Genomic DNA, 16,532 nt, shown 5'->3' on the forward strand with positions numbered 1-16,532 from the left:
TAGCAAGCGGGAGCGCCATTGCGCATGCGTGGCGCCCTAGCGCGCTACCGGCGATACCGGAGCGGGGCCCCGCTCCGCTAACCGGGGCCTCTTAGCGGACCGTCGCGGCAGCTTACGCTACCGTGCGGAATTTTAACATGGCTGCCCCCGCGATGCGAGCGCGCTAAGGCGAACTCCGTTTCTTCAGTTGAAACACGATCGACGAAGCCGGAAAAGCGCTTCCGAATAGGCAATGGTGCCACACACCTCAACGAGCTTTAAACCGGACGCGAAAAATTCGTCGACCGAAGCGCGGGGCTGCTTCAGTACAGCGCCGAGAAAGAAAGCCTTGGCTTGGCTATTCCAAAGTATATCGGCCTATTTTTTGTTATTTAGAAAAAATATACCATGACAGCGACTACATTATACAAAAAAGGTTAAATGAGGCCAAGAAACGCGGTATTTTGCTGTTTGGGCGACCAAATACCAATTCTTTTGTTTCCTTTAGGATGAAGTTTTGGTTTACACGTGCACGCGAAGCGACCAGTCACGTGAATCATTCCCCGTCGAGGGAGATACGGTTATCGCTTAGCTAAAAGCCTTTCTGCTGCTGACGCTCCGGTTGTGCTGCGCGGTACGTCGGGCGCATAGCGGAGCGTCAAAAACGGTCAGCTAAAACTCTCTACTAACTGTAGTCGTTTTGAGAATACCGTAGCCACCACTTGTAGAGCTTTATAAAGAAAATATGCTGCTGGCGCCATCTACTGAGCAGAGTTAACATCAAGGTACAATAGAATTCGCCAACGCGCTAAATATTTACGCAAGAAATTAGTAAAATATGTCGTAGTAATTACCCAATAACCTACACTACCTTGCACAGCACAATTTCGGAGGCCTAAAAGCACTTTGGAAGCTCACAAACGTATCTGAACTGTTTGAGGCGGGCAAGGCTTAGCACGTGTAAGGAAGGCATTTTTTGCTCGCCTGTCTGATAAAAATGGTTGTCTGTCGCTTTCCTGAGTATAATTTAACAAGAAACACGTAATAATCAGCATCAACTGAGATTACGTTTTTCGGCTGTATCAAGCATAAACCGGTGAGCGCACTGCATTTGCTGCAATCAATACGTGACGGTACACTTCGTCTGCTCAGGGAGCTCGCTGGCGACGGTAAAGCCTGTGCCGGTAAGTTACCGTTCACGGCAACTCTCGCGCATGCGCAATACACTCTCGCTAACACGGTAAATGGTAACGTAAACACGGTAACGCTATGCTAAACTCCCTAATGTAATTCTGGTTCCCTAAAGACTCATTATTGTTTATCTTTGTTTAGCAGCGCAGCACTTGTTTTGTCCGAAAAAATTCTTCGACCTTAGCGAGCTGTTGTCTCCTCTCCCACCATAAGTATAACGTTACCGGCTTCTGCCGAGGTGACGTTGTACTTCTGGGTCCATGGGCTGTACTTGTTGTTGGGCGTTTTCAGTTTCAAACGGATGATTGCACGGGTGTACGGCTTCACTGGGATGCGGTCCTCCTCCACGGACGTGAACCCGGACTGTGTGAGGTTAAATTCCTTATTTTTCTCATACACCCCATCCGCTTCGAGGATGACGCTGACGCTCCAGCAGGACCATTGTTCGCGACCTGGGTTCTGCAAGCAGTAAAACAAAAACGAATTGCCCATAGAAACGTGATGAAACTGTCACGCAGTGAAGAATCGAGAGAAGTTCCTGTAGAAATTATTGTTCATTTGAGCCCAGTTGTGCTCCGCAAAAAAAAAGTTGTGTTCGTTTCGAACACAGATACGATAGCCTGGGGCGGCGAGGCAGTGGCAACAACGCACATGACCAATCAAAACAAACTGAACAGTTATAATTTCTCCCAGAAGAGGTACCTGGGTGACCAACTCTTTTGATGTGGTGTTTATGAATCATTGAACACGATAGCCGTGTTGCACATTATGCCTGCTCAGGCGCGACACTTGGTGACACGTCTACGGCGGGGGCCCCTGTAGTCGGCATACGTCTCGCCTGTGGTGCGATGTAGGCTGAGCTGCGCTGGAGCGCCACAGTGTCTAGTATATGTAGCGTACATGTTAGAAAACACTTACACATTTTTCGCTCGAAATAGTTAGTTTTTTACTGTCAGCCTAATCCGTTCGCACTTACTCTTCCTGGGTCGGTAGCAAACCTCTGCTGCCTTTGGTGTATCAGCACCAGCTGGTGGGTTTGAGATAGCAGGATATACTTTGAAACGTACTGATTAGTTTGTCCAGCCACCCACCGAAATCAATAAAACGCCAAGCGTGGTGCCTACAGTCCAGGTCATTCGCCGGATACGTCCTCACCCAAACCATAACACATAGGGACACCAGAGGCGGCAGTTCTGAGGTTAAATCTGGGAGAAGTTCAAATTTTCAAGTTCTTGTACATTGGTGTGTTATGTGAGTGCAGTGGCTGAGTATGGCTATGCTGCAATCACAGTATTGTGTAGTTTACCACAGGAATGCTGCCGCATCAATTATTATTGCGACTGTGCAGAGGTAGTGGTCGCATCCTATCAAGGACTTGACATGGATATCGTTTTCCAGAATATTCGCAAAGTTGTGAAGCTGTCTGTCCTTTGTCGCCACCCATCGCACCGCGAACGCGGAAAAATTCGTCATTGAATGGGGTAATTATAATACTTTACGCACATACGTGCACACGTACGTACGTACAACATAATGCATACATACATATATACATACATACATACATACATACATACATACATACATACATACATACATACATACATACATACATACATACATACATACATACATGGAGCAGGCTGTCCCAGTAATTGTTGGTAAAAGCCAGCTTGATTTGGTCTACTGTGACATGAGCAAGGGGTTTGATGTAGTCATCCACTCGTTACTGCTTGCAAGCTCATCCTGTTAGATGTCCACGCTTGTTTGGTGGCCTTATACATTGCTATCTCCAGCAGCGATATTGCTATGTAAGTGTTAACGGTCAAACTCCATTTAGGTATAAAGCAACCAGTGGTGTACCCCAGGGCTCCATTTTGGGTCCCCTTCTTTTTTCCATTTTCATTAACGATGTTGCTTATGCAATTAAAAATTATTCTTTTTTGTTGTATGCTGATGATATGAAAATCTTCAGAGAAGTGCGTAATATTCACGACTGTAATTATTTTCAGGCTGATATCGCGTCATTCCAGCGTTGGCGCACCACAAAGGACATAATTTTGAACCCCTCATAAACGAAAGTTGTCTCCTATAGTACAAAACTCAACAGTTGCAATAGTCTTATAAAATTTCAAGCACTGCATTGCCGAGGGTGACCGAAATTCGAGACTTGGGAGTACTATTTGATTCTTCTCTGACTTTCTCTTTCCACGTTACACAAATTACCCGTCGCTCTCTTCGATGTCTGGGTGCTGTTTGCAACTATTATAGAGAGTTGAAAGGTCCTCTTCCTTTCTAAAAGTTGTATTCGGCTCTCTGCTTACCTCTTCTCGAATACGTTTCTGTTGTTTGGAATGGAACTTGCAAGTCCAATAGTGACCGTATCGAAAGGGTTCAAAATAAGTCCCTTTTTATCTTTAAGCACCGCTTCCGTCATGTGCAAGAAGACGCAAACGGCAGTGTGCCTTTTCTGAAAAGTCTTCCTGCCTTTGTGTCGACGAATGTGAGCTGATATTATCTTTCTTTATAAACTTATTCATGGGGAGATTATGTTTGACGACTTCGTTACACTTATCAATGTCAACTTGCCGAACAAACGTTTCCGAACATTTGGAACTTTTAGAACAGATGCTTTAAGTAGAAGACGCTCGTGCATCTGCAGAATACAATGTGCATATAATGAATATTCCGATCGTCTTGATATATTCCCGAGCTCTTTCTCTTTGTTCTCTAATGACTTGAAAACTGTTGTAGTTTAAGTGCCTTTATGTCATTCCAAATTTATGTGCCGTATTTATTTTAGCAAATCATGTTTTTGCTTGTTTGTTTTTCACTTTTCCTGGTTTTTCCTTGCTTGGATTTCTGTAGGTTTGAGTGTCAGTGCTTGTAATGCTGAACTTCTTCTTTCCATGTTGAAACTTCCTAACATTTTGTTATAAAACCTTCGTTTTATGCGTATAACCTATATCTGTCATGTTCAGTGAGTATTTACTTGTATTTTCTATTTTTCACGTGCCTTGAACGTTTCGCTTCCCGAGTGTCATGGCTTGCAATGCTAGGCCTCCTATTTCTTTTTTTGCTGTTTTGCTTTCTGAGATTTCTGTAACTATTTTTACTTTATTGTTTCTGTCATGCATATGGTTTTGTGTGTTGTGTTGTCTTGTTTTTAGTTTGTTTTTATGTATGTTTTGTATATAGTGTACCAGTACCAAGACCCTTGGGTTGTTCCTGGGCACCGAAAATAAAGGTTGATTGATTGATTGAATAGTATTATTATTATTATTATTATTATTATTATTGTAAGGAACTGCGTAGCTTGACAAACCAGGAGTAGTTTGCTTGCCCTAGTATGTAACTTTAACTCACACACTTTATGCTGCCGGGGTTAGGTTTGTCTATGTATGTATGCTAATTGTTTCGATGATTCACTTGTGTATGTAAGTTTTATGCCTTCATTGTGGCGTGATTTTTAGCTAATAACTTTTTCCGGTTTACACGTTTCAGTGTACAGGGTTTCCATCATGTCTTGTTGCCTTGCCTTGTTTGCATATGTGCGCGGGTCATGTGCGTGTGTCGGCGTGTGTTTATCTCAAAGTGTCTCATTCTCGTTCAGACTAAACAATGCTATTTTCTATATTTTTCTGAGATATGCAGTCTTCTTTCCGCACCAGCACATCGTTCCTGGACACACTATTAAACAATTAATTGGTTGATTCATTCGTCATTTTTATTATGTCTGCGATTTGTTGGTCTGACCATTTATGTCTATACTCCTGCCATTGTTTTTTCGCTATTTTTCTGTCAAACGTGTTGCTATGTTTGTTGTGTGTCTCGTTTTACGCATCACTCGTTTTACGCTAATACTTTATTGCATTGTAACTTTTCAGAAATCTAAACTCTCGTTTTATATGTACACTCCGTCTCTATCATATGCACTGTGTATTTTGTTGTATATTTCCTTTTCTCAAGTGCCTTGAACGTTTCGCTGGCCGAGGGCCATAGCTTGCAACACTGTTTTTTTTTTGCTTTTTTCTGAATTTCTGTAAGTATTTTTACTTTATTTTTTCTGTCATCTCGAGGATTTTGTGTGTTGTGCCGTGCTGTTCTACGTTTCTTTTATTAATGTTTTGTATATGGTGTGCCAGCACCAAGACCTTAGGGTTGTTCCTGGGCACCGAAAATAAAGGTTGATTGATTGATTGATTGTTTTTATTGATTGATTATTACCGGCGAACCCGTTCAGACCTTCTTTTTTTATACAAACTGCTTCATGGTACAATTTCATGCCCGTAACTGCTTGCAGAAATCGGTTTTCGTGTCCCGAAAAATGCAACAAGGCTTAACCACGCTTTCCAGACAGCTGCACAACTTAGCAGATGTTCTCCTCTTGATAGACTGCAACGCCTATATAACCTTCACTCCGGGGAACTTGATATTTTTTGCCGTCCCTTTGGGGGGTTTTTTGCCGGGCTGCTAGCCATGACGCGCTAACTTCATTTCGAAAGTACTCGTGTTATTCAGTGATTTTCCTCATGCGTGCGTTGTTTTCACAGAGTTTGTTCTCATTTGTTCGTATATGATGTTGGTGCTGCGGGCGTAATCGTTGTATGTACTACGACACACTTCTGTAGTCAACTCTGCATACATATTTTTAAGTTGCCCAGGCAGGCCACAGTAACAAATGTTTCTATAACTTATCACTTTCTGTAAATAGTTACAAATATTTCCTGTACTTTGTTTCGTACATTTTTGTGTAATTGATGCTTCATCCTATTGCTATGGTCAATGAACGATGTGTTTTTGCAATGTACTATAATTTACAGTATCTGTTCGTCGTGTATTGTAGTTTGGATACCACTTTTAATTTTATTCTCTGTAGTATTCCAGTTATTTGTCCTTCACTCACCCACCTTTTTTCCTCTCTGTTTATGTGTAAGCCGCTGATTTATTTCAATGCGGCCTTTTTGTTCCTTCTCAGTGCGCCAGAACGAAGGCTTCGGCTGTTCCTGGGCACTTTAATAAAGGTTGATTCATTGATTGTTAATATGTTATGTTGTTGTTGTTGTTGGTATGCTTCTTCTTCTTCTTGTTCTTCTTCTTCTTCTTCTTCTTCTTCTTCTTCTTATTATTATTATTATTATTATTATTATTATTATTATTATTATTATTATTATTATTATTATTATCATTTATATTATTAATATTATTATCACGTCATGCAAGAAGTGTGCGCACTGCGCATGGAGCTGCAAGCTTTGAAGATTGGTGAGCGGCCCTTTCTGTGCAATCTATGCGTCTGCTCGGCGACGGAGGGTGCGGGTAGTCCTAGCGATAAGTACGGCCAAGATAGCCCACGCATTCACCCGTGCTCGCAACAATAGGACGGCGCTGCCCGACTGCACGACCTTGGAGGAGAGGCAGCGAACCCCGCGAAATGCAACGCCCTCGAGGGACTCTCTTTTTTGACGGACGATGTCGCAAAATTGAGAGAGGCAAACGACCGCCTGGGTAGTGAGAACGCACGTGCTTTTGCGTGGCTGCGTGGCCACGGGCGGACGTTCGCGTGGCTGCGGCAGACGTTCGCAGCCCTCGACAGGAGCGGCTACCGCGGGCCGGTCCCCGTACCTCCCGAACGGCCTGCGTCCCCCTACCCCCGCTCCCGCTTCCACAGCAGAGCTCAATGGGGCGTCGACGACCCCTAGCACGCAGCGTGGGCTCCATTCATCGCTCGCCCCCATTGTGGCGAAAACAGGCTGAACAACTTCTCATTCAATGCTGGAGCAGCTGACCACAGCACTTGCAACCTCTGCGCCTTGTCCTTTGCCAACTGCTGTGTCCGCCGAGGAGCCTTGCGATGACTCGGCCCTGACAAAGGAAGCGGGAGTGCAGTGTGTGTGGGTGCGTCTGATTCGTGCCGAATCGCTCTCATCCAGCGTTCAAAACATCCGATAAAGGTCTTATGTCAAACTGTCACCCTGCACCACCTCAGCTCAACTGACGAAGTACTTGTCGACTGTGCAGGTCGTACCTATGACTTGCCAGAGGCTGAAAACTAAGTACACCTTCGACGCTTCTTTCTTTGTGACTGTCGACGAGGGCTCTTTCCAGCGTCTGGTGCTTGCTTCTGGCCCAAGGGCTGTCTTTACAATCCCTTCCGTTGAATGCTTGGCACCAAAGCCTTCGCTTCAATGCGTCTGAATTCTTTTCAAATGTGATTTCTTCAAAATTTTCTATTACGGTTGTTTCTGAAACCTGGCTTTGTGGTGTTCTTAGCTCATACGATTATGTTCCAACAAATTGTAAAGATAGGGACTTTTCTAGGGTTAAACAAAAGGGAAGGGGGGTGTTCGTTGCGGTCGATAGTGCACTTGAATTTATGCGGCGTCATTAACCTGAGGGCGACAACGAGTCTGTCTGGCTGGAAATTCGTCTGACTGGGAGCGAAAAGCTTTTAATAGGGGCGTTTTATATTCCCCATGATGTTGCTATTTCTTTGTTTAGTAAGCTCCATACATCTATAGAAGAAGTTTGCTCATCACACCCGAATCACCAGCATATCATTCTGCGGGATTTCAATACACCTGGCGAGCAATCGGAGAATATTACCCATCAACACTACAATTGTTACGTACAGCAGAAATACAGTATGATTTTAGGCTTCTTTGACTTCACATCTATGCTGAAACTGAATAATATAAAATACAGCTCTGAAAATATTTTAGATATTTGCTTTTCAGACATTCAAAACGCGCGAGTATCGTAGTCTCATATCTTTTTTGTCAAGCCCGACAACCTTCATCCTCCATTTTTAGTTTCTGCTGCCGTCTCGATTCAGAGTTGCAGTGCATCACTGAAGAATAATGAATTCTCTCCCTAGTGTTATGCCTGTTGTGATTACATTAGCTCGTTTAACTTTTTTCTTCATTTGATTGGTTAGAAATTGAAGAACTCACTGATTGCAAAGCGCAGGTCGAGCTGTTCACTGAAATAGCCAAAAGCGGCAAGAATCAGTTTATCTGCTACTGCAAACCCTGCCATTCAAAACACCCCTTCTGTTTCTCTAATGAACTTTGTACCGCCTGTAGATTAAGAGACCCCTGCCACAGACAATATAAGATAGCCGGGCTTGATGAATGCAAAGAGGACTTCCCCTCTTACCGTAAAATATGTAAAAGTCTTTATGAGCGGGACCAGCGCTCCTATTCGGATTCTGCTCAGAGCAGCCTAAATTCCCAGCATGCAACATTTTGGAGATATATTCTATACCGTAACAAACACTCATATGAGCACATCCGTCTTGTTGATTCCTCTGTGGAAGACGTTCTTGATGTCGCCAACCATTTTGCGCCGCAATGAATTACTACATATGGCGAGCGCGATGACAGTGAAATAAACGTAATGTTGAAAGCTTAGTACTATTAGACGAGCAGTTGGTTCTTGAGAGTCTACGGCGCATTAAACAGCCCCTGTCTTGTGGCCCGGACTGGATAGCTGCTGCTATTTTAAAAACATTCAGCAGCATTTTTGTTCCTGTTTCAACTGGGATATCCATCACTGCCTAAAAGCAAACATGTTCCTTCGCCAGTGGAAAATTTGTCGCTGACGGCCATTTCAAATCAGGCACCAAATCTGCTGCAAAAAAACTATAGAGCAGTTTCTCTCCCTTGTGCTGCCTGCAAGCTTTTTGAGACATCGCTGCACAAGATATTGTCAAATTCTGCACAGCATTTTCGAACACGTAAAAAGCATGGTTTTATATCAGAAAGGTCGACAACAACTAATCTCGCCTGCTTCATGGAGCAGGCCTCGGCGACAGTTTCCGAGAGAGGCCAGTTGGACGTTTTCTAAGGTGACCTGAGCAAAGCATTTGATGTCTGGCAAGCGTTATTAATTGATAAGCTTTTGCAGCCGGGTATTGATACACCACTCGTGGCATTGCTGGGTAGTTATCTAAGCAATCGCTTCAGTTTCGTTAAGCTGATGGGAAGACGTCCTCTATGTATAGATCAACTAGTGGTGTGCCCTCCTTTGTTGGGTCCTCCTTTGTTCTCCATTCACGCAAAGGATGTGTTAGCCGGAATTAAAAAGTGTTCTTTTCTTATCCACGCTGACGATATCAAACTATTCAGACGCACTGAGTCCATCGATGACTGTGTTGCCCTGCAGCGTTGCTCCGTGTACCATTGCCCAATGCGCTATAAAAATTTTCAAATTTGCTTTCGTAGCTCGCCAACTACGTCAAAAACACGTGGTCATGGTGCATGTCGCCGCAAGTGACCCCGCCACTCCCTTTCCCTTCGTGGCCTTGAGCCCTCGCACTCGTTTTTTTTCCGCCGCGCATGCACTCCATGCTCGCATACGGTTTGCCCTGCTATTGGCGGTGAGTTGTTTGAGTGGCGCCCCCTGGCTCTGACGTCGGCTTATGGATTCGCACCGCTGTCGTCTGCTACACTCCGCTTGTAAGAAACAGCAGTGCCAGTGCTAGAAGTCGCCCGCTTGATGGTTTAGTGCATTAAAAAGCGTATTTCCAGTAATTCAGTTCTTTTTGCCAGCTTCTGACACATCTTAATAATTGCAAGCTGTATCACCCACAAGTTTGCAAATACGAGGAGAGAGGGAACAACTTTCTTCAGAGCATCGGTCAAAAGGTCGTGTGTAACTTGTCCTTTCTAGCTGATTCGCGCGGTTTACCGCTCAGACCTCCTCAATAAGTATTCAGAATGTGCAGGCTTCCCTACATTATTTTTGAGATGCTCTGATGAAGACTCAACAGTCTAATGCTATGTACCAAGCAGCGGTCCCCTACAAGCGCATGGCACAGCAGAAAATAAAGCGGCTGTCTTCTATTTCTTTCGTCGTTTTTGACTTGTATCAGATGAATGGGTTTTTTTTCTGTGCCCAACGAAATTATTTTTTTTGCGCTGTCACAAACGTCTTATTTGTAGTTTTGAGGATTTTGGAATGTTCACAAAGATCGGGTTAACTTTTTCTGTTAAATCGTGTTAAAGAGCGTGTTAAAAATCGTGCTAAATATTTTCCTCAGGCTACACTCCATTCTTCGCAAATTGGCTTTCGTTATGGCTGCTTGCAAGAAGGGGCATATCCCCAGCGTGCGTTGTTTATTCACATGCAAATACAATGAGAAGGTTTGTGCTACGGCACCGCGATCGCGCCTCAGACAACGTTGTACGGTGCGCAACACCCTTGTCTATAACACTGAGTTCAACTTCAATTGGTTACATCTCAAAACTGCGGACACAAACTTGTCACAAAAAACGTTGAGGTCAAAATATATGGTCTAGACTTCAGAATGACGCAATAGTTTTCTTCAAATGTTTTTCGGCCGAGGCAAGATAAGGCTTTAAGTACAAAACCTGTGTTATAGACAAGGGTGTTGCCCTCTGTACTCGAAGGCGGCTTTTGTGCTCCGAATTTCTGTAGCAACCACGGTTATCATAATGAACTGACTCTCAAGCCGAACAGTTATGACATGATTACGGTGCTGAAGGCTTCATATACTCGCTAACAAACACAATGAATAGTATACGTGCATACATAACAAGAATCGATACAGATGAACATGTCCCATTTGTTGGTTTCCAACCCTTCAAGGCGTAAAGAACAAATCCTGGTTTACTTGGGATGACATTCTATGAATTAAAGAAAACTATTCTTCCTCTTTTGTCCTGGACTAAGGAGCCCACCCACTAACCAGCTAGATTTTGCTTGCCTGTTAAATAATGCTTTCTCCTTCTCTTGCTCCTCCTCCTATAAAGGGGAGCTTTACTACAATGCATATCTGAATAATATGAAGATATGGCTTCGGGAAATGTACCGAAATATCCCTCCAGGTCTGAAAAAACAGCGTTACTAAATGTTTACCGTAAACGTGAGTCGTTTTGCTCAATTAACTTCAATTCTGTTTAGAAGCCTGGTATAAAACCAGCACACGCATATACACACAGTGGGTTATTTGGAACTCAACCTACAGTTTTTGCGGCCAAGAGTGCATGTCGGCATAGCTTCATGCCATGACAACGTAAAGGGATGTGATGCAATACTTTCGAGCGTTCGGCAAGGTTGAGTTTTACCTTACATGCGATTACCGCGAATCGTAATGCATTCTGCCAAAGCCGACAGCCCCGAAGGCCTGGAATTCGTTTTGGGTTTGCATTTTCGCTGTTGTCGCTTACTAGCAGCTGGCTATTTCCTTTGCTCGAAAGATTTCTTAATACAGAAGCTGACGGCCAGCTCCGACTCTTCGCGCTACGCACAGGACCGGCTTCGCAAGGAAAAGGGTGACGCCGGCAATCTTTCTTCCCTAGCGGTATCCAAAACTATACTTTAACTAACGTCTTCAGCTAGTTTATGCGATTTTAAGTCTATTATTATGATAAATTAGGACCACAGGATTTGCTCCTCGAAGCCTTTCCTTCGCCAAAGAATCGACTGCTTCCCACTCCGTATTGTCTCATCGTTACCGCGTCAACCTCATGAGCGAGCGCAATCGCTTTGTTTTCGGCGCTGTATTCAGGGCTTTTAAAGTCTCCTGTACACCTCGGTGGTGATGCACACCGATACACACACCGACACACACACATACACACCTCGTGAAATCAAGGCGCCGTAACTTACACATATGCGTAGCTGCATTTATTATTCTGGTGGCGTTTTTGTAACCGCGTCCTGTTATTAAATGTCGTAAGAGAAAACATCCCCCTCGAGAGGGGCACGATCAAATGCAGAGCATTTCCGCGGGGGGTGCGCCTGCAAGTCGTATGGATTACGTATTGGTTGTTGTTTTAATTGTTGTCTTCCAGCGTAGACATTGTCGATGAAGTCGCCGGTGAAACGTGAAACGTGCCGTGAACCCCCTGCCGCGGCTATGACGCAACGTGGAGCGGCTATGACGCAACGTGGCGCGGCTATGACGCAACACAATCCAACACAATCCACTTTAATCAAATCCAATCCAAATCCTAACCAATACAATCCAAGCCAAGCCAAGCCAATCCAATCCAATCGAATCCAATCCAATGCCCCTCGCGAGAGAGTGTTATAGCGCCAAAATCGCGCCACCACACGAACGCCTGATGTTGACGGCACGATCACGCCACAGATGTTAGCGACCGGAGCACACGCGAACGACATATCGTTTAAGCGCGAACCGACCGCGGCGAGAGAGCGCGATGCGAGCGCCCCCACCTGTTCTTGCGCGCGAACCGACTGTTGATCAGCGCGAACCCAACGCGGCGAGAGAGGGTGTTGCGCACGTCCCCACCTGTTGTGCGCCCGAACCGAACGCGGCGAGAGATGGCGTTGCGAGCGGAGAGAAGCCGAGGAGGACGCGGGGGAGAAGGCGCACCTGTGGCCGACGGTTGAATGAGTCAAGGATATAAGGCGTGTTCGTAATCTTCCATTCTGTGTCGGCTTTGTGGTGCAGTGGGTAGAGTACCATGTACCTTGCGTTCCGCCCGCAGAGTCGTTGGTTCGAAACCTGGCGCTGGTAATATTTTTTAAATGCAGAGCATTTTAGTAACTCACGATGTCACCCGCGTTGGCGTCCGTAGTCCGCGTCCGCATCGCTCCCCCTACACTATATAAATACTTGCCGGCGCCAGGTTTCGATCCTACGACTCTGCGGGCGGAACGCAAGGTGCACGGTACTCTACCAAGTGAGCCACAAGCCGACACAGAACGGAAGGTTATATCCTTGACTCATTCAACCGTCGGCCAGAGGTGCGCCCTCTCCCCCGCGTCCTCCTCGCCTTCTCTCCGCTCGCAACGCCCTCTCTCGCCGCGTTCGGTTCGGGCGCACAACAGGTGGGGACGTGCGCAAAACCCTCTCTCGCCGCGTTAGGTTCGCGCGCAAGAACAGGTGGGGCGCTCTCATCGCGCTCTCTCGCCGCGGTCGGTTCGCGCTTAAACCACATATGTCGTTCGCGCGCGCTGCGGTCGCTAACATCTGTGGCGTGATCGTGACGTCAGCATCACGCGTTCGCGTGGTGGCGATTTCGGCGCTATAACACTCTCTCGCGAGGGGCATTGGATTGGATTCGATTGGATTGGCTTGGATTTGGATTGGAATAAAGTGGATTGTGTTGGATTGTGTTGCGTCATAGCCGCTCCACGTTGCGTCATAGCCGCGGCAGGGGGTTCACGGCACGTTTCACCATCGACTTCATCGACAATGTCTACGCTGGAAGACAACAATTACAACAACAACAACCAATACGTAATCCATACGACTTGCAGGCGCGCCCCCCCGCAGAAATGCTCTGCATTTGATCGTGCCCCTCGCGAGGGGGATGTTTCTTTTTATGTAGTGTAGGGGGAGCGATGCGGACTACGGACGCCAACGCGGGTGACATCGTGAGTTACTGAAATGCTGTGCATTTAAAACGTACGCACGCGCAAAATCTGGGGCGGACAAGCAGCAAACGTCAAGCGAGCGCAAAGGAACAGCAGGGAGAGCGAGCCCGAGTGAAGCAGACGACAAATGCGAGAATCCCTAAGTCGACGTCACGGAGGCGCGCTTCGCAGCGCCGCTCGTGGTCGCGCTCACCGCCAATAGGAACCCCGTACTGGACAGAGGCCGCTCTGAGCGCAGCACTTCTTCTAACAAAGTTGCCTGTAGCCCACGCCAGGGCATCGACAAAGGAGTGGCGATTTCTCGGCCCTTCTTGCCTGCAGCGTGCAGGGCCAACAATGCACGGGGCTGACACTGAGACAAGGCGCAAAAGAAAGACAGGCGTGATGAATGCATCGATTTCCCCTTGCCTTTTTCATTACCTACAACCTGATTGGTCGGCTACAATATCAGCGACTGGCGCCTTGTCACTTGCACCGCTAAAACGTTTCATTTGTTTTGGCTTTTGTTCCATTAGCAAAAGCCTCCAATGTGTGGGCAAACGTGGCTTCAGTCGGGATAATCTGTTGGTATCTCAGTCTGGGTGGCGACGCACACGTAAATAAATGTTACGAACGGAGGTCGGAATGAGCATGACATCTTTTAGTGGCGCAGCACCTTAGGGGCTCGGGCTGTCGGAGTCTCATGTTGTCGTTCGTCGTCGTATTCTTAGGTGGTCACGGTACTAAAACACCAGAAAACTCGTTTTCCAACGCCTCGCGCTGGAAAATTTCATCTCCATGTTCAAAAACGCGTACTAAATGAACTCACCAGGACATTCGTTTATCGTTGACGCTTGCTTATTTGCTTCTATTTCGCCCTGTACTCACTTTAGCTTTAAAATTTGCAGTTCTCTGTTTAGAATTTTCTTTCTGTTCCACCTTGGTAATTCGGAAGTCGCTTATATCAGCGCGCGCCGTGTGGCAATAGAGGGACTTACAATCTTTGAATACAGGTATAAACCACATCCCTTCGCCCCTCTCCAGGTTTCATAGTGGAGATGGCAAGGTTTTTCTTATACAGTAAAAATGAAGCTCTGAACCATCAGGATATGAAATATCGCGCTGCTGCTTGTGCAGCAAACTTCAGCGTAACGTGCCTGTAGACAGCTTTGCAGTAAAACTGTGAAGCGGGTGTGTAGATGGGCTGGTGCGGGGATGAGACGTTGTAGTTGCTTCGCGGATCTAGTACAAGCTTTTAAAATATTTCCTTGCGAACTTGACATACTGTACATAAAGACCTGTATTAGATTGAATTGTTTATTTTGTCGACAACCAAATTGCCAGTTTTGATCATCTCAGCATGCTTAATGAAAGTTTACTTGTAATCAGCTGTGGCGCCCATCCTAGATCAGACAAAGGCGTTCTAGGTTGCGGCGTCTTCCTAGCATGTCGTACATACGTAGATAAAATGTTTTTTCAACACAACTATAATCAGAAGCCTCCGTATTACGACGATGATGGTTTAACCGCGGAGCCTTTTTGCGTGCCAAAAGGAAATGGCGATGGGCAAAAGTGAAAGCTTCAAAGTGAAAGTGCCCACCACCTGACGGTCAAAGTCCAAATATTAAGGACCAAGGTGCCAGGTGCCTGCGAGTCAAAGTCAAAGCTGAGCCGACAACAAATGAAGCCGCAATGAAATACCTGAGCTTCCCTCCCCAACCTATCATCGTCGTTAGACCCTCATCTTTGACCGAAACTCAAACTGCCAAACTGCACTTCAACAAAACTGCAAGCAACAAAAGGAAATCCTGAGCGACCGGAATGCGATGATGTCGAAATCGGATAAAGAAGTCGGCTTAATACGCGGGGGACCCAGTTTCGATTTCGACTACGGAAAGCGTTCCTTGCTTGTTTTATCATCATTATCGTGTGCGCTGGTATAGTGTAAAGTTAGCTTTCTTGCAGTGCCTTCTGTTTACGACACCGCTATTAGTGAAGCCAAAATAAGTGTCGCTCTAATATTGCGGAGTTTAGTCTTCCCAGTTCCCCCCTCGTATACCTTCTCGAATGCTCACCGAATAATACATCAAATTTTTGCTGGAAAATGTCTACGTTTAAGCCCTGTTAGGGAATTCTAATAAACGTGTTTTCTGGTCTGCCATAAGCACACTTACACAAAATAATTTAAACCCATGCAGGAAGGTTTAAAGCTTTTTTGAAATTAGCAGTAAGGGTTTATGAAGATCTGCCCTCTGGTGTTGGCTTTTTCATGGAAGTAATCTTAGAAGGGGAAAGGGCCCGAGAAGGCCCCAAGGATACAGTTCATTAGCTCATGTTAATAAAAATGTGGGCCCGATACGCTGATGGCTGGGTAATTTTGACGTTGAATGGTCTTCTAGGATACAAAGATGGCTTGCACTGAAACGACCAGATGCATTTTTGCTGTTTTAAGACACTCACTTTCCACTTGACCACGATCTCAGAGGTGCTGCTGTTGTCAATTGTGACGTTCTGGGGTGCCATTTTGGGGGCTGAAAAAACAAAAACAATAAATATTTCTCAGCTTCAAGAACCTTGTTTATCCACTAGGGCTACTTACACCCGCAGGCAGTCCGGAACTTCTCAACAGCGGCATCACGCTCTCTGTAGTTTCCATCTGCATCCACGACCAAAACGCGAACCTGGTAGTACGTCCCACTTTTCAGCCCCCTCAGTGTGTGGTTGTACACTTGTTTGTTCGGCAACGCTTTCACGTTCTGGGTACTCCAAGTTTCGTTAGCCACCTGAGAACATATAAGAATGACCTTTAAGCCATCTTGCAGGCAATAAAATTAGGCCAGTGCAAGTGTCGAGTATACATAGGCAAAGTTCAATCCATTCACCATTCAGCAGTTTCAAAGGTTTCGGTAGTCAGGCAGTTGTGACCCTTCTATGTCATTTGCTGGCCCGTTGACCAATGTCGTTAAAATAGTTTCGCACCTGGTAATATTTTAAAGCTCTTTGTCATGAAG

The 16,532-nt window shown here is 45.6% G+C and overlaps 1 protein-coding gene across 2 annotated transcripts in view; it reads right to left on the reverse strand.

The window, feature by feature from the left end:
• Positions 1-16,532, reverse strand: part of LOC144162552 (receptor-type tyrosine-protein phosphatase T-like) — a 616,771-nt gene that overhangs the window by 481,921 nt on the left and 118,318 nt on the right. The window contains exons 13-15 of one of the 2 annotated variants that reach the window (XM_077693139.1): positions 16,121-16,304; positions 15,982-16,052; positions 1,395-1,629 (exon numbers count right to left, since the gene is read on the reverse strand). In XM_077693139.1, coding sequence (XP_077549265.1) covers positions 1,395-1,629; positions 15,982-16,052; positions 16,121-16,304 — 490 coding nt within the window. The remainder of the gene's footprint in view (positions 1-1,394; positions 1,630-15,981; positions 16,053-16,120; positions 16,305-16,532) is intronic. The other variant, XM_077693138.1, reaches the window with a different exon arrangement.

This window comes from Haemaphysalis longicornis, unplaced genomic scaffold, assembly GCF_048455015.1.
Source record: "Haemaphysalis longicornis isolate Haplotype H1 unplaced genomic scaffold, Haemaphysalis longicornis Haplotype H1 scaffold_12, whole genome shotgun sequence".
Taxonomy (NCBI): domain Eukaryota; kingdom Metazoa; phylum Arthropoda; class Arachnida; order Ixodida; family Ixodidae; genus Haemaphysalis; species Haemaphysalis longicornis.